Genomic DNA, 26679 nt, shown 5'->3' with positions numbered 1-26679 from the left:
TTTCTAAATATTATTCCTTTATCATTTACTCCAAAATTTTTCAAATATTAAAATTCCTTTTTCCTTCTCACAAAAGGGGGAAAAAAATAAAGAAAAAATCAGTTTATACGCATATCAATCAAATAATTGCTTCGACCAATAGAAATCGCGTTTTCTCCACAGGACGTATTAAAGTATTCAACAAATTTATAGAGAAATTTAAGAAAAATGTGAAGATAATATATTTCGAGAGAATTAGCATCCTACTAAATAAAATATACACCGTTTCTTCTAATAATTCATTGATGAATTGAATTTCTTCAAATATTTTTCACGTCCCTGACACGAGTATTCAGTTTCTCGAAATTAAATTCAGTCTTACAAGTTTTATAGAAGCCAGAATAGATGACAGCGTAACTATGTTACGTCCGGTCAATGGAATTGAATTTTTTGCCTATTTTCCTTATCTTACTAAAATAGGAAATCTTTGTAATTACCCAATTCCGCACATTTTAATTTCCTTTGCTAATTATAAGCGATATCAAATTTGACATTTCATTTGATTATATCTTTTTCCGTTCCCCTAAATACATGACAGTGTGAATCGACTGTCGAATACGCTATGAACTTCCGAATAGCTCGATACTAACACCGAATTTCAAGAACTTTTTCATCAAACTGAGAATTACGCTTTGCGTTTTACTTTCAATGATCGAAGATTTGATACTAAATGCGTAGATGCTGTAATCAAGAATAACGGAATCTTCAGTACTCAAAGACCTATCGAAATGTTCTACTAAGCGAACGATATTTTCTGATTTAGTATTGGCAAATATGGACGCACAGTGGCTACAAAAAATCTTTACACCATTTTATCTATTATAACATGTACGTACTACTTAGTTGGATCCAAACATATTTAAATTTCAAATAACTTGATAGTACTTTTACGACTATAAAAATTTGATCCTATGTATGGAAATGAAACGTAGAATACGATAAAGACGCTTCGTTGAAACGTAAGAGTATGTGCCAATACCTTTTATAGTCACTGTACGTCAGAAAAATAAAGAAATGTCATTACCTGTACCTATGTCATTGAATTTGAATAAATACCATCACCTAAATTTTAAATCCTCATACTGGAATGGAATAATAATAAGGTAAAAGTGACTTTACAAGGACAAACCGAGTGTAATTCGACACAACCCAACGTATTAAAAAACTTATATGATTTAGCAGCGAAGAAGATATAGCAATTACAACTAATTAAAGAAATACTGCATTTACATCCTACTACTTTCTTTGAGATATACAGTGACAACGAGACGTACTTGCAGCCTTACTTTCCAATGAAGTGTTTCTTTATCAGGTTCTACATTTCACTTCCACGGTTTCAAATCTTTATAGCCACATAAAGGTACTATCGCATAATACGAAATTTAACAAACTGAGGCCTAATTACTTAATACGTAAATGCTACAATAAACAAAATAGTATGCAAATATCTATTTATAATCATCGCGGAATAATAATTATGTCTCTGTACTCGGATACGGAGGTTCTATCGCATATCACCGCGTAGTTTACAAAACAACCATTATCTTAGAAGGTGAGGAAATACAAAAGAAAAGAACGACTCTCGCTTTCTAATGGAGAACTATCGAATGGCAATCGGTATCGTTTTATATAGAACGTTGGTATCGTGAGAGAATCGTAACGATGTTCGTTTAAGGGCCACGTTTTCGATGCGTAACGAACACGATGCTCGGCATTTACGAGCTACCAGAAACGATAACGACCTGGTACCAGCCAGGTAGATACGAGGTTATTTTCTTTGCTGGATACGAGACACGAGTACGCGCACGAATACCGGTGATTCAGTGTCAGTGGGTCAACGGAAACTGGAGAAATCTTTCTCCTCGACTACGCACGTGCCTCTCTTTCAAGAATCTCACATTTTGTGAGGATACGGTGTGGACATCCCTCGTCGTTCGAAGAATCAATGTCAGACAAGACCTACAGACGAATATCTATCTGTTCGATGGTTCATGCATCTCTGAACGCGTCTAGATAAATCCACTTTTCTCTTTCACTCTCTTTCTCTCTCTCTCTTTCACACACACAAATACACACCTTGTTCCACTCGTTTTCTTCTGCTTTCATTTTCCTGCTTCTTCCCCCTTTCTTTTTTTTTGGACTTGATCTTATTGGACGATTCAGCCGTACTTGTTACTTTCACGTTCCCTGGAACGATGAGAAGTGAACGTGCCTGCTGACCAATCGCCAATTTTAGAGTCGTATGTTTGACTTAGAAAGGGGATATTCAGAAGCGACCAGAGTTGCAGTTTAGTTTTCTTCGTGGTTTCGTTAGAAAGCCACGATATGATTTTTAATTGCTCTTCCTGTTCGGTGTAAATGATATAAATTCGACTAAAATAATTAGAGAGGCGATATATGGTTGAGATGCTTCGCGATCTACATGCTTTTAACGAGCTTCCGCCTTCTGTCTTTTTTCACGTACGTTATAAGTCGTCAAGAAATCCATTGAATCAAAGTATCGAGAAATTTTGTTCGTTGATAGTGATTTTTTCGAATAAAATATTTACTGTACGTAAGTAGTTTCCTCGACGTATCGAGTATTTAATCAAAATCACTTCCACGCGATTCTATATGCCTCTTTTAAAAACAGTTTAGCTTAAATATTCTAAAAATATCGTAAAAGTCGTTGGTTATATCGGAATTCGAAAATTCTCCAAATGCTCTCTTTAAAGTTCCCCTATTTGAAAATAATATATCAATTAACATCTTAGCGATAATTTGTTACAAATTATTATCAAAAGTACAAAAAATATAAAATGATCAGATTTCTGTTTCTTTAATTAAACGTTTCTTCGAAATAAGAAATCTTTCATCGAAAATCTATATTATAAAAATAAGTCTATTTTACAAACAGATAGGTTAAATTCAACTATTATTAATAAAAATCCGAATATGAAAAAGCTGTTTAAATTTTCAAAGATCTATGTTTCAATCTTCACCCTTGAATAATTAATTAATATGTCGCTGTTCCAAAGCCTTTGCCGTTTCAAAAAAATTATTTAATATCACCACCTTGAATCGTATACCGAATATTTAGAAACGCGTTTAACTAATTAATTTGTTTGTCTTTTCCTAATCAGAAATTTCCTTGGTCATAGATCCAAGATTAAAGAAGGTAAACCTGATTGTAATTAAATTGCAATTCAATTTGTTCTTCAATGTCAATTTCTTCGAAAATAAAAAACTCGATATTCCCCCTCCCTTAACTAATTACTCAAAATTATTGATACGATACAAAAGAAACTATAGCGCGATATAAATAATACGTACTCTATATAATACAAAACTTTATAGCATACTTTATAGCCTTTAATATAGATTAGCATAAACTAAACTTTGATTGAACAAAAAATTCCTTAGCCTATTCGCCAAATACTACAAATCAGCAAATTCTCAAACGACTTTCCTTCACTGACTCGATTAAACATTTAGGCATCTAACGGTGCTAATGAATGCCGGGAATGAATCAAAGCGTTAAGAAATTCTGTTGGAAGAGGCGTGATTTGTGCGCGAAAAACGTCGGTTGCACTATGGTTTTGTGCTAGTTTCATTGTCTCAACATTCGCCTTGCACAATATAAGGCCGCGCGACCTTGTTGCTTCTTTCCCTGGCCGGTTCGTAAGAGAGAAGGTGAGCTTCGATGCTGAAAACGTGCTCGGAGGAAAAAGAAGGGCGGCCTGGTGAATGAGCATAGCCGAGCGAGGGTCGACCGTTTCCCCGGGCTATCAACGAGGAATAAAATCGACGCTGTCAAGGAGGAAGTGTCCGCGGGTGAAAGTGCTTCTGGGACGTTCGTCGAGAGCGGTCCGACACGTTTGCCCACGAGGAAAACGGCTCCGTGTCGGATGACACGGACACGTCTTTCCACGTTGCAATCGAAGGTCACCATGACCACGATAATCCAGTCGAATTCCAATTTCGACAGCATATCGGTGAAATTCGCCAGATCCAATCTATTGTTGGGTGGATGCACGTGAAACCTTGTTTGCGCAAGTGATTAATCTTATTGTAGTAGATTTATAGAAATTATTGAGCATGTTGGTATTTCAAAATTCATCGAGCGCTACTGTGGAGTTTCTTCCTTTCGAAACAGTTTATTAGTCTCTCGCGTTTATATACGTGGATATACGACTTATTTTTTTGTTATTAAATTTAATATTAAACATTTTAATAGCAAGATCATTGAAAGAGATTATTAGCATCATCATTCAGCACTTAAAATAAGCTTGCTAAAATAAAATTTTCTGATGTTTCTCCAAAGCGGCGTGTGTCGCAATTAATGTATATTTAATCAAAGTAATTTCCGTGTGAGTCAAGCGTCGAATAGTGGTAAAATAAATAGTTTACTTTTGTCACCAATCATGGATTATTTTATTTTCATTATTTGTCGATAGCATTTTCTTGCGTTTCAGTTGATTATTCAATGAAAAGTTGTCGGTCATATACTTTTACGCCTAAGGTTGAACTAACGTTTACACGATCTTTCGTAAATATTAAATTTATGTCTCCAATCAGTTTAGATATATTTACTTCAAATTAATTTCTATATAAAAAATTACACAAATTCCCTAATATCGTTATAACATCGCTATCGACCGCTATTACAATGGAAGCTCTAATATTTAATGTTTCTACTGATATCTTCAACAATTTTTAAATGTTTGATACTTGCGTTGTTAATCTCTTTAGTATTCGATGCATATTTCATAAATATCTTTCTTTATTGTAGTTAATAATACCTAATGTATAGATGATAGAACAAAATCTAGTTCGTGGTATTACCTTGTTAAATTTAAGAAGTGGAGAAATTTAACGCACACCTCGACGTCTAATTAAACAATCTTTCAATTTAAGAATCGAGTAACAATTATTATCGTAATCTTCTTCAAAAATCTTCAAGGCCTCCAAACTCTTGAAAAAAGATGTCTCTTTGATTTTAAATGATACTTTCCTGTTAAATGATACGTTGCCTCTCTTGTTAACTAACTAGTCCGCGCAACCTCTTAATTAAATTTAACTATGCAGGATGAATAGGTGGATAATTTAAGTAGAGAGATTACGATCTTAATTATTTTTAAAAAATTTATCTTTAATCTAAATGTATGTAGCACACGTAATCTCGTATGGCGTATCATCGTATAGCTTCTACCAGAATATCTGTAGGTATTTAAATTATGATGCTATATATTTCTCTGAACTTTTAGGTGATCTTACAAACATTCTGAACAAGCAAATAAAAGTGAAAGTGATGAGATCAAAAATTCAGCATATTCGTTAATTTTTATGTAACCGACTGTCACCTGCGACTTTTTAAGTACTGTTTTACGATTCCCAAGGATATCAATTTTTATTATGCAACAAGATAAACGGGTAAAATTATTTACTAAACATTTAAAAAACGAAGAAAACAAAATACCTTTACCAAATACCAAATACCAAAATACCAAAAAATCTGTTCTTTTTGATATTCTAACCGTTTTCCCACTATATTCTGTTCCAGTGCAAAACGCAAAAGAAGAAGAAAAGAAGAAGAAGAAGCAGAAGAAGAAAAAGAAGAGGAAAATACAAAATATGTTCAAACATGCCTTCAAGAATCTTTATGTCGAGAAATAAAAACAAAATTTTTTAAAATAAACGTATTATATATACATATTTTATTATTACGTTGATTTTAAAAAATTATGTTATATATTTCTTTTTATTCTCATTCATTATAATATATACCAATGTTTTATAGAATATAATACTGTCGTTTGAAAATAAATTATTAAGCATGGAAGCAAGTTATTAATACTCTTTGATTCTCAATGTTTGATCTGTAAACAACAATATGACATATGTGATTCCCATTTTTAATGGCATACGTACCTTGAGAGTTAAAAATAAATTGTATCCGTAATTCGTAATTCATTCAAATAAAATGCAAATGAATTCAAATTACGAATATACGTAGCTACAATTAATACATTATCGTTACGTTAAAACAATCAGCACAGATTACTCATTGGGTTTCTCTTTGCACGTAATAATTCCACGTTTCGATATCAACGATCAAAGGTATCGAGCAAACTAGTCCCGTTGAACAATAGATCGGATTATCGACCTATACAATCAGATAGTTTCAGTACGTGCAATTTTTTAATCTCGGCCAATTGTGTATTACATTTAAGCTCTGTACATAGCGGCGACATTTAAACGGAATAAATTATCAGCCACGTAATAGCAAAAAGGTATACATTGAGAAAGAAAAAGAAAAGTGTGTCTTACTGTTTGTTTAACATTAAATACCTTTGAAATAAAACGACGTTTAGTATAAGCACAATCCTAAGTATAGAAGGAAATGATTGCATAAAAGAATTAAGGAATTCTATAAGAAGGAAATGAGATATCGTTTCTTAGCGTTTTGCACGAAATAAAATATCATTTTTTTGAAGTATAGTAATTTGACATGTTTAGATTTTTTAAATGTAATTTATACAGTTTACTTACAGTCTTATATTTCACTTCTTATTTTTAAAAACTGAAGAAAACAAAATTCGAAATGTGAGAAAACCAAATTGTTTTATAAATTCGATACGAATTAAGATATTATAATTTCTTAAAAATACAGTAATTTCATATGTTGTATGTATAAAGTTGTGTATTTATTGTTCATTACTTGGAAAATATAAAAGAATCGAATTTACGTAATATAATAACTAAATTTTTTTTAAATATTATGAAAACATCCTGCAACGCATTTAAAAAATTTTGCATGAAGGTAGATATTATAATTTTCTAGAATTACCATAATTTGATATCCTGCATTTACAAATCTGTGCGTTTATTTGTTGTTATTTCGAAAAAATAAACCTGTACATTTTATAAATGCGAACATACCAAATTTCTATATTTCTAATAAACTACATTTTTTCACACCTCACATTTTATAGTGAGTTACACAATCAAATTACGATTTCAAAAATCACGATTTCGCAGTTTCAAATTAAATCCACATTTATATGTTAAATATTGAAAATGTTTCTTCATATACAATTGAAGAATTATCAAGTAAGAACTATATTATATCAAAAATATTTATATATAGCATAGAAAAATATTTTTAGAGAAATTTTATAATTTCTATTTTAAGAAACTTTTCTTTTGACTGGCGGTGAGTCTATCGTAATATTGACAAAACAGAGTACCGAAGAAAAAAAATCGAAATTGTCATGAAGATGCGAAGAAGAAAGAGAAAGATTGTCGTTAAAAGTCGCTCTCCTTGACTTCATCATCTTTGACATCGTTATCCTCGTTACGCACGCTTCTTACCGTAATCACACAAGATACAGGTGTGACAATAATTTACGTAACTTTTCTCGCGCTTCTTCGCGGCATAATTCACCGGAGTCATTGGTCTTTAAAATTAATTGCTTTCTGATCGCTGAAACTTAGATCATCGTAGTATGGATATTAACTATCATATACCGTAATATACTGCTTGGTTATATAGAAAGTTATATTGCTCGCGTATCTAAATATTTTAAGTTTGATATTTCATTTTCTTATTATCGCGCTATTATATTTTATTACTTTATTATTTTGTGTGTACCAAGTAATTTATGTCTGATATTTATTAATCGCTGATTTTTAGATCAGAGTCAGGAAGTGTAATTTATTATGAGTATTTTGTTCTCACGAGTAAATGAAATCCTGGTTACAGAAGGTTAAGTTCGAGGTAATAACCAGTTAATCATATCCAATGTATAAAGTATATTAAGGTAAAATATAATTGCAAAATATAATAATAGATTAATTATAAATCAATGTAATTCAGTCAGTTAATTAAGTTGTTTAATATGTTAATTCGATAACTGGAAAATGACATAAATTAATCTCGACTTTTAAGTATATTTTTAAATTTTGTGTTGTATGAATTTCAAATTGGCAACATATATACATATATACAAATATATATAGATATACATACGTCTATTTCTTATTTCTGACAGTTTCCAACACGAACGATACCGAAGTTTTTAAATATTTTCTTTCGCTACATGTGAATATCACAGAATAGACTTGTTTAAACGATAACAGAAGTAACTTATTATCTCTGCATTAATGTAACTGTAATCACATAATTTACATTTGTGTTCATCGTTGTATAATATTCAGTTATCATCCTAACGTACTTGTCAATCTACGTCTTCCGTTTCTTGTTTCTATCCTTTTTAACGGACAATTTTTGATCTCTTATCTTCAATTCCACGCCTCCTTCTTGTTTCGCTCTACTATTTATTCAACAAGTACAATACTATTGAAATTTATACTTGATTTCTTGTTTGAGTCTGAATAAGAATATATTAGCCTCGAAAGAGGACTACTTCTAGGTGTATGTGTGCATAATTACACTGTTCCACAAGTAACATGCGAGTTACTTTCTCTCTCGAAACTACGAGCTACGAAGTATTTACTCTCTTCCCATTGATATACTTCAACACGCGCTCTTCGAAAGCAAGGGATTGCAACGCATAAAAAAAGGTAGTTACACATCCAGCAGCGGAGAATAGCGAATCGCGTATATAATTGTGATCCATTTAATAGTATCAGAGTAAACTCTGCTTTCTCTCTAACGAAACACATTGGTACGCTTCGATTTTCAAATTAATGTGATTATTTTAATGAAATCCGGATGTCCGTATACAAGAACCGTGGAGGATTAGAAATTGGTAGAAACGTTGGCACAATTGAATATTTACGGAATAGCGTGGTTAAGTTTCTCCGGAAGTCGAAATTGGAGGAAATTGTCTATTGTATACAAGTGGATGAATACAAATTCTACGATTTCGGAAATAGAAAATCTTGATCGATTAATTTGTCGACATAGTAGTAATATAGTAAATGAAGTGTTTATAGTTGAGTTTATAGTGTTTATAGTTTATAGTTAAGTGTTTAAATAGTTGAGAATGTTTAAAGAGATATTTTGAAGAAATATGTACATTGAGTTGTCAATGTTACATAAGTCTTAATTTAGAATATTATTTTGGTAAACGATTGTTATACTCTTAGATGAATTCGTATTTGTACTGGTGCAGAAGCAATTTTTCCAATTTATTAATGCCAAATATGTTCTGGTTGTATTTAGTCTAACAAAAAAAAAAAAAAACAATTCGAATAAATAAAACAAAATATGTATAAATCTGAAAGATGAATAAATATATCGAAGTATCAAATTTTTTAGCTTATAGATTTTTTTATTCATCCTGCTGTAATTTGAATTATATTTTTCAAACATCAATAAACTTCTTAAATTTTAGTAAATATGATGGAGTCGTTGTTAATATATATGACCTCTTGTTTTAATTCTGTGTAAAAATTTTTCTTGAAACATTATAAATCCTTTCATTTGTTGGGACGTCATCAGAGTAAAATTAAGGAATTTAAATTTAAAATAAAACTTCCCTTACGATAGCTCGAAACTTTGTTAAACACCAAAAAGAGTTTGAAATATAATTTCAAGGATTAAGTCTAAATTCAAAGAACACTGTAAATAATCGCAACGTTTTATCACGGATGTCTGTTCGCGGTGACAATACCTTTTCATGGCAGTGACCTATCACGATTTATGATAAAAAATGTTTTATTGCGAGTCGAGAACTATACGATAGATCGAAATTGTTATAAAGCGTGAGAATCAGTTACAATTTCGTAACAATTAATTAATTTTCGATGATTGTGTATGCACTGGCTAACGAAAATATTTGTAACGCTTATCATAGAAAAATTATTTAACAAAACACGAGCCCGCAATATAAATTGTAGGTAATCTTAAGTATACAACAAATATTAAAGGCGATTCCACTGAATGTTGACGGTTACTAACAATATGATAATTGATTGGTTAAATACTTTTATCATATCTCCAAAATGTACGCACGTGTTAAATGTGTTGTAATTCCTATATATGTATATTTTCAGAGTTATTTCAAGTATTACTAATATAGTCATAATAGTCGAATCCTATTACAGCGCTAATGGAATTTTAAAATGTTTCCTATAACACACACGATATAATTATAAAAAGTGCTTAGAAGTACGAATACTTTTATGAGTCACTATACAAATACCTTGGGAATAATATTCAATGATAGTCACTCTGTGTATACAACTATAGTATACGCTATACGCTATATTAGTAAGCGCATTAAAAAGAAAAAGATAAAATTATTTCTGATACAAAATGAAAATTCGGCTATATAGACCTCATAAATACCTTATAGTTCAAAATTCAAAATTTTCATCCTATCATAAGATTAAAAAGAATGTGCTACTTTCAGTGATTTCATTTTTTCGCTATAGCAATGTCGGCTCGCAGCTATCGTGCAATATGATTATGCAGGTCGTTAACATTAAAGTACGATAAGATATTGAAAGAAAAAAACAAGCATGAGAAGAGCTTCAGTGCGGAGATTTAACTGTCACGAATAACGGGCATAACAAAATTTTAGTATACGATGAGGAAGAAATTGATATATTCTATTGATTCAAAATGATACTCGAGGTTCGTTATGATAATGGAAAAATGTATCTGACGAATGCATCTAAAATATATCCAGATTTTCTTAGTTTTACTGTATGTATTGTACGTGAATGTGTAAACTGTCAGGTATCACAAATAGTAGAAGGAAACAAAAAGATTGTACAGAAAAAATGACGTAATGTCATTTTTTTTCAGGCACTGACAGCACTGACCTTTTGCCTTATGATCTAATTTGTTACTTAGAAATGCATCATGATAATTATGAATCGTTCATATTTGTTAATATGTGCGTTATCTCAAACAAAAACTTGTTTCATCTCCGTGCACGTGTCGACGAAAATATCTTCCTGAATCATCTGTTCAAAAAAAATGACGAACACATTTAATTAATTCAAGGAAAGTTTGAATAAAGTTTTTATTTAAACAAGTCGTATCTGCTAGTCACACGGATTGCTCTTTTTTATTATTTTTTTTAAGAACAATAATATTTTTTAAAGCAATGCTCTGTTGCGAAACATCAATCTTCGTCCTACTATTTGTATCTAATTTCGTCTATGCAGATTAAAATTTAAGTTTTTAATTAGAAACATATTACATGCTAATTTTCGTTGAAAGGAAGCCTTTCGCGTGATAAATGTTAATGTAATGTAAATTTTATTTCACATGAAGTCATTTCCTAATCACATGAAATACAGATGAAAAGATAACTATGTCATACAGGGACAAGAAAAATATTATGTTCGCTTCGTATGACTTCACTTTCAATATTACCGATATTTTACACTCTGATATAGTACCGGGATAGATAATCGTGATAATGTTCATACAAATTGATGGTTAACGCTACAACAGTCTGTAACGTGTACCTGCATATTCTATGTATGGATGATTAAAATTAAAAAGATATGCCGACAAAAAGTATATTTATTATGTTATTATTGTTTTATAATATAATATTATTTCCGGTAATTACCAAGTCAAGAATTTGGAGTTCTTATTACTTTAATAGATTTGATAGTTCTAGTCTTAAGACTCTGAGTGTGTATCTATGCCAGTACTTTCATGTTCGTATTTCATTCGCTTCTGACGTGTCTCGTTTGCTTTCTGCATCACGCAATGCTATGCAGGTTTCAATTTGAGACATGACAGTTTCAACCCGCAACAAAGATGTTGTGTCTTTACGACTGTGTGAGAGAAGCATGTATTATGTAGAACAAATCACATCTATTCCTTCTGCCATCTATTATCTCATTTCTACCACGTTATACAAGGCATCCAGAGAAAAACGTATCTGCTTATCTCAGACGAAACACGAGCGTCTATCTATATATTTTACGTGAAATTATTCAAATTTCCAAAAATGCGTCATTGTAAGTTGCATACGATTCCTAAGAAATATTAATCAATTTAATGGAATTAATTAATGTCATTAAAGTCGGTTATTTTGACCAACTACACGGAAGTTAAGCTGATCGAAGTTAATTGTTTTGTTCTTGAAGAATTGCTAACTATGCATCCTAGCATTAAAATTGTGGAATCTTCACTTAATAGGATAGAACATTTTTGCTCCTAAATAGTTCATATATTCATTTATGATAGCTAGTGCTGAGAAGCTGATTTGTAATAAAAATACTTTATAACAGTGGACTTTGTTAGTATCGGTTTTACGTGGCTCTCAACACAATGATACAGATACAGTCAAACGATATTCAAGCGAACGGACCAAATTTATAAACGCACAAGGAGCGTGAAAACTTCCTCTCGCGATTTCGAGCTATTTGGTCAAAGACATCGAATCGACGTTGGAAAAACACGAAGTGTTGTCAAATTTATAGGAACATGATCGCGTACGGATTATTTCGCCGATCCGAATCGATCGATATAGTTTTCATCGAGAACGGTACACTAACCATAGTTCATCCACGCTAGATTTTACCGACGACAATGATCGACGATATAAACGTTTTAACACGTTGACCGCCACGACACCCGTATTCGGGTGTCAGCAAAGTTTCTGGTCCGACCACGTAACCCATATTCGGGTGACTACTTGCGAAGGATCGTCGTAGGTATTTGGAAAGATATTCCACAATAATAAATTGTTAATTAACAATTAATTGTAATAATATTTGAATTGTTATAAAATAAAAATACGAAAATGGTTTATTAAAAAAGTTATTTAGAATGTAAAACTTTAAAGCATTCTATACATAGCCGAGGTTGGTCGGGACAATTTGGACAATAAGTTGTTGTTTTCTTCAAATTCTTTCGTGCCTTTGTTCGGTCCATTCGACGTCTTTTATTTGCATAACATAGTTTCCATGCGCGTCTAATGCTTCTTCCGAAATCATTTTTCCGAACGGCGATATTATGCCGACTCCGTCGAAGACAAGGATTTTTTGTATTTTCAGACAACCCTAATAATTTTCCAACTAACAATTGTCTAAATATTCTAATATTTATATTTTTCCTTGTTGCAATTTTGTAAACCGTCAAAGCGTTTGCAACATAAATTCCCAGAAAGAATCGAATGCCAAGTTTTCTGTACCATTTGATTCCTTTTCTGATTGTGGTGGCATAAGAAACCATTTGGTCGGAATAATCTATACCACACTTTCCTTCGTTATATTCGACAACAGCTAGTGGTTTTAACGTTGCGAACAAACGAAACGAAAGATCATTCTTGAGACCACCGCTTGAGCGACTCGCATTACTAAAATATCGATGGGAGCACCTAGCAGAGAACGCTTGGTACTGCTGTACGCGTGGCCTGACGGAGATTTCTTTGAAAACACGCGTGCCAGTCAACGTGTTAATAAGGCATACTGTGTTTTATGGATAGCAGCGAGTGGTAGAGTCGTCAGCGTTGCTCGCTCGCCAGGAGAATTATAGTCTAAATTAATACAAATTCAGAGGGAGGGCGTGATTTTCGACGGTAACGTCTTCTTTTCGTACGCTCGCGCGGCAAATTGATATTCGTTTCGACTAGATTTTTTCGAGCGAGCGGAGCGAACGAGCATCGCCTACGTATGTACGTTAAATCAATGCTACACGTGTTATACGGGCGAAAATGGAACGCAAACTGATACAATACTAGAAACTAAATGCGTACTTTGGCCGAGCTCGCTGTAACCAGTTGGTTAAACTCTATGTCGGTCACTGTTGTTGTCGGTCAAAGCTGATGTCGGTGAAGTCTAGTATCGGTGAAGTTTAGCGTCGATGAATTGTCGGTGAAAACAGTGTCGGCCAAATGATACGGACCTAACGTGATTACTTGGCTACGCTGTTGTCGCGACTAACGAAATACGCGCTATTCTGTGAAATGATTAACGAGCTACATATCACGGAAAGCTACTTTCCGCAGGCATGTAATCTAACCGTGACCGCGCCAGTGTTCATTGACTCGTCAGTTCCGTTCGACAAGCTGTAATTTTTTCGTTTTGCCGTTGAGTCGTTTGAAAATTTCCTGTCGCGGCCGCCGGTGAAACTGAGGACGTGCGCCTCTGCAACAGAGACAACGCGAAGGACGTTGCACTCCCGTAAGGATACCTGTGTTTACAACCGTAGTGGATTTACGGTAGAACGAACACGTGCATTATTAGATTACTAATCGTCGTAACGTTCGTCATCTGGGACGATAACCGTAACACAGACTCGCGGAATACACTTGATAACGTTCAATTTCTTAAAATTGCACTCATATATTCAGATATGTATCTCGTATACGTATAGTTCGAAGAGAACCATCAGGCTTAAAATATAGGACAGGCTATGAGTCAATTATTTTGGGCGACCTTCTATCTTATGTGCATTTCTTTAATCTTTCTAACTCTTTTGTCAAGTATCGTTCACGTTAACATTGCGATATTTATAGGCACGAACTTTTCGTAAAATTGCGTTTTCTATGGCGTTAAAATGGCACGAGTCAAGTTGAAAATTACCGTAAATTGCAGTAGAACGATCAAGATTAAAATATGAAAGGAGACTATGCATTTGAATTAGTTCACCTTACAGAAAGATTTTTATTTAAAAATTCTGAATATATGACTCTACTTTGTCGAATGTCGTTTAAATTACCATTGTGACGTACGATTGTTTCCTAAACCTGCATTCACGTAGCTCTACAATAGAACGATCAGGTTCGTAGAAGAGGTCATGGGTTTCGACTATTTTAAGAAGTTTTATATGTCAAGATTTCAAAGGAAGAATTTCATTAAGATCTTTCTAATCGTTTTGTCCAATTATAATGTACGAACTTCGCCTAAAATTACATCCTTATAGTGTTAGGTTCAAAATAAAGGACGGGCCACGAGAATTTTGATTATATTAGAAAATCTTTTACCCTAGAATTTTGCAGTGTCGTTTGGACCATTTCATTACCTTAAGATTTTTTAGAAGACATTTGAGTAATTTTCTAAACCGTGTCGAATGTGATGTATTTCTGCCGAAAAAGTGCTCGTGCGATGATGGGGGATGATTTCGCACTTGGCAAAAGAGGTAAAGTATTCGAACAGTGTATGTAATTTATGTCTGATTGTCCTTAATAAAGCTTAAGATAGTGTTAAAATAAAACTTCATTACGAATGCAATCTGTCGTTGTTGTATTTGAACCATAATCTATACGACGACTGTGGCTCAATATCATAATACAAGTAGTTAATACTATTACATGCGAATAAGGCCACGGATTTTCATATTAAAATCATGGCATGAAATTGGGCAGTTTGCTTTATGGTAGTTCCTCTGAAGAAAGCATTTAAAAAGGACTGAATGTGCAAAGTATTATCATCGAAGGAATGAAAAGTTGCCAGTAGGAAACAATACGGATGGCGATAAGAATGAGACAAATATTATAAATAAGAAATAATCCTTTAAGATATTAAGCAAATAATATAACAAAGTATGTAATCTCTTTAGAAGGAATAACAGAAAAATTAGTTTCTAATAAAAGATTCTCGACTGAAGCAAAAAATAATTTTAGCATTTTGTTGGTGCATTTTATTTTACTATGATGTTCGAAAACAATTCGGGATCATAAACTCGTATGTACTACTTTTTATTAGCCTGTAATTAAGAAGAAATTAAGAACTTTATTTTTATTGTATAATATTTTATGTAGTACATAGAGCTTATAGCGCGGAAAGAGAATAGTTTGTAAATAAGTCTGATAATAATATACTTGTACAGATGTATCTGTTTCTTGAAACTTACAATTTAAAAAGAATTGGACTTTCCCTATAATAAATTATTATTAGGAAAATTTTGATAATGTATACGATACACAATTTAGTTAGATCCATTATTTGAATGATAAATTTCAATTAATACTAATGAGTGAGTTAAATTTTCAGTAACAATCGTATAAACAAAATTATTTGGAATTACTGAGAATTAATTTCAATTATAATAACAACGATTTGTTCTTGAAGTCAGTCAAAATACATAAGTTGATCGCGTCACCTGAAAAATACCGCAACATTCCTAGAGCATGTTAATCGAGGAATTTGAAGAATCTCATTTAAAACTAATTCCTTTCACTTCAATACATCTTGTATATTCCGCACTTCGTAAAGAATGATTAATACAAAACAACGGATTTATGAGCAAGTAAAAACTGCATAAAACGCTTCCTATTACACATCATAGCTAACTTTGGTGCTGCAGTATTGAAGAAGCAATGCAAAAATTAAAAAAACTGCGTAATTATCGTTTCTTTATAGTCTTATATGGTAATAAGAATTATACTATAACGTGCTACAGTGTAATTTTAGTTACAATTTTAGTTACAGTAATTTTAGTTGGTCGCTCTTTCTTTTAGTCACTCTTAAATTTTAGAAACAAATGCACACAAATTTGTTACTATTTTGAGCTTTTCTTTTATTTCCACGCGTGCACGCGGTTTTATAATGTCATATGTATCTTTTCACTCTTAATTTCTGATTTTATTCTCTGACATGTTTGCTTTTGCGCCACGTTTCGCGCCAAACGTTTCGCGCCATGCGCCAAATTAAACTGCCTATCGAAACTAGAAGATAAAAATAGAAATTAATATATCGTTACTTAATTTTCTTTACTTATGTTTGTATTATTAATCCTATCTCAATAAATTTTTGTGTACCCTTACTTTTAGTTCACGACATGTAATTTTAATTTACATTCTACATTTTACGCATTAATTGTCATTAGTGGCCGTTAAAATTAAGTAATTTAATCCAAAATTAATTTTAGAGTATTATGCTTTGTAATAATAATAGTAACTATTGTGGTGATCTATGATAATACACAGTTTAAAAATACTTTTGGAGGCACTTTAACCATAACTCCATTTTTATAAAAATACCTATATTACAGCGATACAATATATACAATTAATTTCCTTTCATTATTTTTTAGGAAACTTAAATTTAATCGCTGTTCTTAACATTTTTCGGTAGAAGGCACGTGATAAGTAAAATGAGATTCGGAACTTTTGCACGAGAATGGCAAAGATTTCACTGTACGTGCACGCATGATTTCTATAAATCTTTACTTTTACGCTTACTTTCTATCAATGGAAAACTCTTGTAGATATGTTATTTATATAATATATCGTTCGTGTTAAACGAGCTAGAAACACGTATCAAAATGGAGGGGAAGATAGTATATTTTTACATTGTGCGTGTGAAAGCGTGCTTCTCTTATGTCCACGATGCCTGTAGAAATACCTACTTAAGACTATTAACAGTATGTATGCCTCTGAGACGTTCCAAATAACTGAACTAATCAAACAAAAAGCTTAAAATACTATTACTAATGGAAATATTTCACTTTCATGAATTAATATTTGACTAAGAAACACTTGGTGTTATTTTAATTCTGTTTGTGTGTTTTAAAAAGTACTTAATTCAAGTACTTAATTTAATAATTAATATTTGTTTCGTTTTTAATATTAATTAGTAATATTTAGTCTGTGTAACACTGGTTTATAAGTAATTACTATTTAGTAATTAGTTAGTACTAATTTTATTGGTTCATTTTCGTTTTCCTCTTTTTACTTGTTAGATAAGAAAAACTATTTCGAGTAATAGTTTTTCAGTAAACTCACTAGTTCCTGCCATTCTATTTATATTACCTCCAAGCACTGGTTTGTGGCTTTAGTTTTTCCTGTTTGCCACATTCTAAACGATTTCGTACATGCATGTCTTCAGTCTATATTTTCCAAAATGAGCCAACAATTTGGAGTAAAAGATTTCGATTCCTACGCCTCAGATTTTTCCACAGTAGCGTATATGGATTATTAAAAAAAGAAAACGCGATGTTTAATCTACACTGAAATGAAATACCAGAAATAACAATTACCATAGTGATGATAATAAAGGTAACGATGTATGAAATAATGAGCTTCTATATTTTACATAATGCATACTAAACGTTGCGAAACACAATCGCTCAAGCTTGGAACATAATTAGAGACATTCAGTGGAGTTCGTTGTAGCGCTTAAATCATATACCTTATAAAAATTTCGATACACTTTCAAAATTAATATTTAACGCTTCTTCGATAAAATTACAAATGATTCAAGCTAGAACGTACAAATTGTTACCGAATTATAGAAATGAAAAATTACATAAGAAATAATTATTCTGTCGTGAAAGTTTTCGAAGTTTTGGCAAGCTGGTTTTGCTGAAAGCTATATAGGAATATTCAAATTTTTATATAAAATCTTATGTATCCAGATTTCATTAAATATTGATTTAAATTTTTACGATTCGTAAACTTTTACTGATAACTTTTACTGTTATAATACATTTACTTCGCGGAACTATAATGTTTTACAAATTTCATGGCATTTTTCTATAATTATTACGTATGGCTCATTTAATATCACACTTGTCGGTATCCAACAAAACTGCGTGAAGGTTGCTAATTACATGTAATTGTCTACGATCAATGGCTCGTATCTAAAATATAACAACGTAATTATATTTACAAAACACATTTATTTAAATATGTAAATTATTACAAAATATTAGTATATTTCAATTATAGAACGTTTATTTTTTATGTTCATAAATATTCGCATTTTTTACCATAGTGTATCATACAGATTATGTCCTTCAAAGTGAGAGATCAATATCTTCTCAATAAGGAAGCAATGAATAGGATACCGTAATTGAAAGGATTAAAGGTTGTCGGCTACGGTAAGATGACAAAAAACTATGCAACACATTAATTCGATCCATTTAATGAAAAATTGTATGCTTTAATGTACACTGTACACTATCATTTCGCTATAAATCACGAGTCTAACACTATCGACTATGTAATTGCGTAATTCGATCATGAAAAGGAAAATGATTCTCGATATAAATAAGTAGAATAGCTAACCGAAAAAGTGTTTATTAATTTTTGAGTTACAGGAAAATTTCTGTAATGCTTATAAAATGGAATCTATATTACTAATCACGAAATGAATTCCCCATAGAAAAATATAAACTAGTATCTCTAGTATAAGGACATTTCAATTCTAACAAAAATGAAACAAAGCTCTAAAAATAAGTTGTTTCGCGTATTGATGCTAAACTTCGTTATTATAATATTATAAAATAATATAAAATAATAAAAAAGCATCTGTTAGAATTATAAAAAGTCTAAAGTAAATTGTGTATGACAAATATAAATTCAAATTCTTGAAGTTTCATAAAAAAGAAGCTGTGAAATACATGCTTTACGCTGTTTAAACAATTTATAATTATTTGAACAATTTCGTTCCCTAAATTAATAAAATATTTATTGCTAAATCAAACTCATTAAACATATTCGGTAATTTAGTGAATTTTAACTACTTTCGTTAATAGGCATACTTTTCTTACTCACCGTGTTCTCCACGGCTGATTCTGGAATTTTTCTTCGTATATTCGTATAATTTATCTCTCGGAAACTCTCGTGATTCAAGTCGCAGTAATTCTCAGCAACAAGAGAATCCTCTTTATTCAATTAAATCGTTACTACTTTTACGATCCATAGAATGTATTTTTACGTAAATGCATGTAGCTATAAACACATCGAAATTCACTTTATCGGATAGTTCTCTATCGCAAATAGTTTCACACCAATTAATCTAAATATTCGATAAGAATACTGTTAAATACAATTATTTACTTGAATAATGTTACAAAATTCAGCGAAGTAAACGTTTCTTCAGTACGTACACGTGTAAATATCACAAAAGTGCACTTGTTTCTAAATGATCAACTAGATCTTAAAGTCTAGTAGCAATTTTTTTAAATATATACGCAATGTTCCGTAACTGGTGGTACAAGGGATACAGGATGATCCCTACGAGGAAAAATAAGTTAGAAATATGGAATAAAATTTTTTCATAAAATGCTTTCTTTTAGAGAAAAATAAATTTGAGATCGTATCGTATGCCTGACCAGTTCTTAACATTTAAGCGTTCAAACTTTATTTTCTAGAAAATTGACAGCTTAAATGGACAAAATTTATTCTCACATTTTTGATTTATTTTCGTATATGTAATAATCTCCAGCTGACTGTTTAGTCATGCTTAGTCTGCATTTAGACAAGGTTAAGTATACTTAATAACTTTTCAAACTTGATTTTCTCAAAAACGAAGCGTCATATGAAAAAATTCCATATTTTTCATTTATTTTTTTCACATAGAATCACGCTGTACCCAATTATATCATCACAGACAAGCGTGTACAATTTAAAATCTTTTCATTTACATATTAAAAGTATTAATAATTATAATTATTATAAAATAATAATTATGCCTTGATTATCATCCTAAAATTAAAAAAATTTTTTATTGTTTCTATTGTTTCTATTGTTTCTATTTTTATTGTTTTTATTGTTTTTTAATGTAATTTAATTTAAACTTTATTTTACATTAAGTACTTTTCAAAATTTAATCGCACATATGAGAAAAATATTCTACATGAAATTCTTTAAACGTATAAATAATCCGTAAAGTAATTTTTATGGTGACCTAACTTAAACAATTTTTTCGAGCATATTTCAAACGTTACATGTATGTAACAAAAATATCATCTTCATTTTTTAGCAATTCGTTATTTAGAGTCGCAAATTTGGCAAGGAAAGCTATTGTACATGAATTATTATATCGTTTTGTATAAAATAAAAGCCTAGGTACTATAAGATCAAATATAAAATTCACCTGTTGCGAGAATTCGTTCGAGTCTGACCTATAGCGACTCATACTACTTGCACTGGAAGCTCTACATACTTCAACGCGCAGAACTTTACGACAATCGATCGCTCCTACCATTTATGGAAGATTTTATCAACGCACTATAAAATTTGCAACTTACGTTATATCTTAAACAATAGCTTCATAATAACGGTTAACTACTAAGAATATAAAGAAGGATTACGTAGCGTGTATAGGCGATTAAACGGTTCAATTACAACGATCGATCAGTGATAATCACGAGGAAAATCGATTCATGATTCCTTCGACATTTAACGTCAGATAGTTTACTGGAAATTTAACAAGACAACAGCTCATTTGAAATGACGCGTTTTCGTTTCTATCGTCTTTTGTTGAATCAAGTGAAAAGTGTTCATGTCGTTAAAACTTACTCTTCCTTTAGCAAATACATCGTAATTACGTTTGTGTGATGCAAATCTATTGTTGGGAAAATTTTGTAACTAACACTTGTCAATCCTTAAGGATTACGTACAATGAATTACTTATAATTTTAATAATTATGAACGTAATTCCTATTTTATTATTTGGCTTATGTCCTTTGATTTTCAATTAAAAAATTAAGTAAATGTGGCAGTAATAAACAGATTCGAGATAGTAAAGTAAGTTAAAAATTAATATTTGGTATAATTAGTATTCTATTTTCTACTATGAATATATTTACATTGTTAAGATATTCTACACAATGTTAAGTACATCTGTCTGTCGTTTTCACACTTTTTTAGATCGTTTATCGAAATATTAATTTTTAACTACTCTAACGTTATTTATTTTATTTCAGCGACACTATTCATACCCGATAAGAAATCACGAATATAGTATCGTAAAACGCGAACTTAGTTCATAGAAATCAATGTTCTTTAGTTCAAGAAAAATACACTTTAGTGTACGATCGTTTACTCAATAAACGTTATGCATAAGTTAAGTAAGAACATATGATTCACGCTGCCATATAGATGCATCGTCTGAACGGTTTCTCCACACTAATTACAACGTTACGATATTTTCTCCTTATTTACGTTTCTACTCTTCATTCTATTTTAATAACTCACGTTTGAAAATGTGAAATATTTCCTGATATACTTTAATAAAATAAAAATCCGAACAAATACGCTAGAGTAGGATTCGGAAAAATAGTTTGTGCATAAGTGGAGTTCACATATAATGGAAATTCACTGATTCACCGCTCCGCCTATGATTTTTCTTTCATATAGTAGGAATTCACGATCAGATAAATGGAACCAGGAATTCATTTAATCGCATTAAATAAAATTTTGTTTTTAGAAACAGAACTTAGATATCATCTTTTCAACACTGATTATATGTATATTTAAGACCACTATTCGTATTATATACTAATTTTTCACTAAAAGATGTATTTTCAATTTTTTCACTTAAAGGATTACAACGAATATCTTGCTACTTTTATGTACATTTTCAAATTGATTCAAGATTGATTTCAAATCTTATCGATATAATTGGGATAGTCGTGTCTCGGTACAGTGTTAGTGGAATTTTACAAGGTTTCGTATTACGAACATTATATATCCGTAAAAATTTGTTGTGATAATATATGTTCGAATACTTTGATGAACGTATATAGTTACGATTATCATAAAAGAAATAAATCTATTACGAATCTACTTGCTTTTAATTTTGGAATTGAAATACGTCTTAAAAATAATCAGGTATCCGGAAACTTTTAAACTTAGCGTAAGCCACAGTTTCTCTTGATAGAGCCAGTTTGACAACCGAAACTGTTCCGTTATGCGGGTCGTATCATTCCGGTAATCACCAATATAACACAACAATTGCTACACATCGTCGTATCATTACAATAAAATGATTCCCCTTTACCCAGCAAACGACTCATCTTTATCAGCAACGTTCTATCTGTGCTACTAAACAGCAGGAGGGTCAAGAAGCGTGATTCGTGACTCGAAAATTTGAAAAACGTATCCGTCGACTTTCACTGTTGAACGTCCACTTCCTGTCCCGTCGACGAATTTACGATCGATTCTGATTCCCTGCACGCGCTCGCAACGAGCACACACAATCGACAGAAATGACTCGCGATGCTTGGTATCCGCAACGGTACAACATACGGGATTACCATGAGAAATCTGACATTTCTATATCGCGTACACACTGAACGCCCACGCGTTACTTAACTCGTTACGTTGATACACGTCAGATCTTAGGCAACCGAGCACAATTAAAGATACACGCAACGAGCCTCCGTCGAGGATTCACCGTGCATCAGCCTTCGAAGCCGAGACCCTATTCCAGTCAGACTTCGGTCAGTTCGACTGTGTCTCTCCTTATTAGACTCGAACACGTACACACACTGGTGTTGTGCAAAAGTCAGCCTGTATGTGTTTGCCGGTCTTCTGATCACGACGAAATATTTTTGGTGGACTGTTTTTTAGGCCATGGATTATGTAAATGAATTTTTAGATAGTTTTTGCCTCGCGTTAGTCGTTTCGTGTTTAAATCTCCGTTTAAGTCTGTGATACTGGGATTACCGGAATCAAAATTAGCAATTCGGCATTTTTCAGGCAACTTTTGCAGATTCATAGTGACTTATTTTTTGGCATTCTTTCGAACGATTCTTTATAAAATATGTGGATATTTGTTTTTCCTTCTACATTATATTCTTCCATGTTCCTTTCATCTTAACTTTTTCGACATAAGTTTTATATTTCTTGGTTAAAAATCCATAGCACTTGTATGAAATTGCATAGAATATTCAAAATACTTATAGAATTGTATTAGAAACTACTTCTGAGCAAAGATCTTTATCTTTCGTATTTACGGTAAGAAATTACAGATATAAAATCCGGCTACAGAATGCTACAGAGGTAGAGCTAGAAGGGATAAATAACGCAATAATGCACAATACGTATAAAATTGTCTAAAATGAGTCAGGAACGGAAAGAAAGTTAAAAATGTGAAAAATGGGAATCAGCTGTTTGAAGTATTGAGGAGAAAATGATAGAAAATGCTGAACAAGTTTATTAAAAAGTTATTCGGCAACTTTCTCAGAAGAACAGCCGCTTCTGAGAAGGCAAAAGGAGGTCATATAAAATATCGATTTATTTATAAATATATTTTGAGCTAATTCGTGGACAAAATGCTTTGTTTAAAGTAACAAGTCAATCTCAGAAATATCATTGAGTGTTGCTAAATTCAGTCATAAAATAAGAAAACACTTTCTCTTGGTAAATGTGATATTACATTTGCATGATATTTCATAAATAATTTGATTGCAAATTATATCTGTTAGAGAATGCTTCAGTTTTTCAATTGGGAATAATAAAAATAGGAATCTCAAAAATATTCTTGGACATTAATCGTTTTGCTTTGCTATTTTTGAACTGTAAATATTTATGTAAAAAGCTGTAAATATAAATTTATAAATAAAAATACTAGAATAAATGAATGCGCATTCTCTAAAGTAATATTTCGTGATTTTCTTTCTTTTTTATTATTATTATTAAATATTTCTATTATCTTCATTATATATTTCTATTTCTGTTGTTCCAAATTTTGTAATAATCTAAAGTTGTTAGATACATCCCTGCTAAAATATTTAACCCTTAATTACTTCTTTTGAAAGCGAATATATGTCATTTCAATATTGGTCAGAAAAAGATACAAAGTAAGTGCCAAAATGCCAAATTTTTTATTTGAGTCACTTCCGTAATTCTCCACGTATTCTACGTGGAACAAACGTCGCGGATCAACCCTTCGTCTCGCAATTTCTTTAAGCAACATATTTCCTTAGTGGCTGTCAGAATACATATAAGAAAGACTCACTGAAGTCCCTGACAGAGGATAGGTACGGTAGTATTATCATACTATTAAGATAGCGGGTTTTTGAAAGTAAAAGCCTATTGCACAAGCGTAACGTGTAATGTATGATAGCTTACTGAATGCAATGTTTAAAATTATCTATACAAAGTTCAATATATAATTTCGATCGAAATAAAATAATAATTTAGACTAAAAATTGTTGGCAGTCATTATATACTTTGATATCTTATTGCATAAAGAGCATTAAAATGTTATATGCAATCTATATTCGACAATTGTCAGTCCTTTAAATTTACCTACTAAAATTCATGTTTCTAACAATTTATTTTCGTCGTATTCGGACCATTGTCTGCATCATTATGAGCGGCTTGCGAGGTATTCCAAGGGGTTAAGTTTTCGGATCGCTATATTGATCATACTACTGAATTCTTTCAAAAGAAGGCAATTAATTTCGTCGAAATCAATTGTTTCCCAAGACAATAAATCAAAAATTCAAAAACTCTCACAGCGATATTTGCAAAATACGCGTTTCAACGATAACAAAAAGAAAATGCCTTGCCAGTTACTAATTCCTTCCAAACCCATTGACTCTAGCTCCTAGTTGACCTTATAACCATACTCCATAGCATCCAACAAGACCAGAGTAGTTACTCCGAAGGAACAAGTGAAGAATCCTTACCTGAACGAATTGAATCTGCCCATGTTCAATTGAGCACGGTGCACGGTACCCTGATAAGACTTCTTTGTCTCGATACTGTCGAAGTGATCACAATTTTCCCAGAGAGGTCACGCGTGTCCACAGGCCTGATTTAGCTTTTTACCCAAAGACCGGCAAAGAAACGAACGTACCGATGTAACGACTAAGCGAAAAACACTTTCTTCTTCTCAGGCTTTAGCACCAGTCGTGCTTCGTGCACGACATCGAACCACGCGACGGTCCGGCGGATACTGAGCTCTCAGGGCCTGCGATAGCCTCTTCACACGGACGAGTGAAAGCGAGAGGTGCCGCGAGAGGCACCAGCGAAGACCGACGAGTCACGAGTTCGAACAGGAAAGAGGAAGACGGAGGATCGTGTAGTTGAGCGAGAAAGCGAGTTACTTCAGTCACGTGAAAAGAAGGAAAACCTTACGAGCTAGCAGGTGGAGGATAAGAGAAGCAGTCAAGAGGATAGACGTTCTCTGTGGAAGCGCGAGGACGATGGTCCTCCTGGTTACGTACATACATCCAACGAGGAGGACTGATTGAAGCGAGCAAGAAAGCACGACGCTGCAATTACGCTCCGAGAGGGAAGAAGAACGTACTTACAGGGACTTGAGGTGGAGGACGAAGGAAAATACACGCGAAGAAAGGACGAAGAAACGATGACGCTGGGAGATGGAGGAGAAGAAGGATCGAACGATCGGTCGGTGGTTGTTAGAACGCTGCCTGTTGTTGCTTCTTTTCTTACATGCAACTCGATAGACCGATTTAAGCGAGAGAGAAAGCACCACGTTACCGGTCATGTGAGAAACGGGAGGCATTTATGGATGAACCGTAGGCTGACGTGGGACGGAACGAGTGGAACCCGACAAGGACGAGCAGAAGAGTCCGGGGGAACCTCTCGTCACGTGCTAAGAAGAAAACGGAGCCGAACAGAACGAGTTGCAACGACAGGGAGTGGAACGACGGCGAAAGCACCACGCGGAAGGAACCTACTGATACGCGCCGGGTTCACCCGCTTTTCAGACAGATTCAATCTCGGCGATGACTCTCACGCGCAAGCTGACCGATCTGTTCCTCGGTTTCTCTCGTTGCGATGCTCCTAACAAATGTGATATATGCTTCTTTCCTTCTTATATATGAAATATATAAAATGAAATATATATATATAAAATGTATGAAATATGGCTTAAGTTTAGTTGCTCCCAAGGCCATCCATGGGAGGTTCCTATTTTTGAAAACTGCGAATCGAATGCGAGTATACTTAAAAATCGGAGATAATCAAAGAGCTGTAATAATCTATAGCATTCACATTTTGGTGAATTTCG

General features: G+C 32.5%; 1 protein-coding gene across 1 annotated transcript in view; it reads right to left on the bottom strand.

Moving 5' to 3' along the window:
- Nucleotides 1-25645, bottom strand: part of LOC117215698 — a 72943-nt gene extending 47298 nt beyond the window's left edge. The window contains exon 1 of the mRNA XM_033462100.1: nucleotides 25331-25645. Coding sequence (XP_033317991.1) covers nucleotides 25331-25353 — 23 coding nt within the window. The 5' untranslated portion in view covers nucleotides 25354-25645. The remainder of the gene's footprint in view (nucleotides 1-25330) is intronic.
- Between the last annotated feature and the right edge of the window lie 1034 nt (nucleotides 25646-26679).

Source organism: Bombus bifarius, unplaced genomic scaffold, assembly GCF_011952205.1.
Source record: "Bombus bifarius isolate JDL3187 unplaced genomic scaffold, Bbif_JDL3187 scf7180000009772, whole genome shotgun sequence".
NCBI lineage: Eukaryota > Metazoa > Arthropoda > Insecta > Hymenoptera > Apidae > Bombus > Bombus bifarius.
Note: the sequence above shows the minus strand (reverse complement) of the source record. Positions and strands in the feature narration are given on the sequence as shown.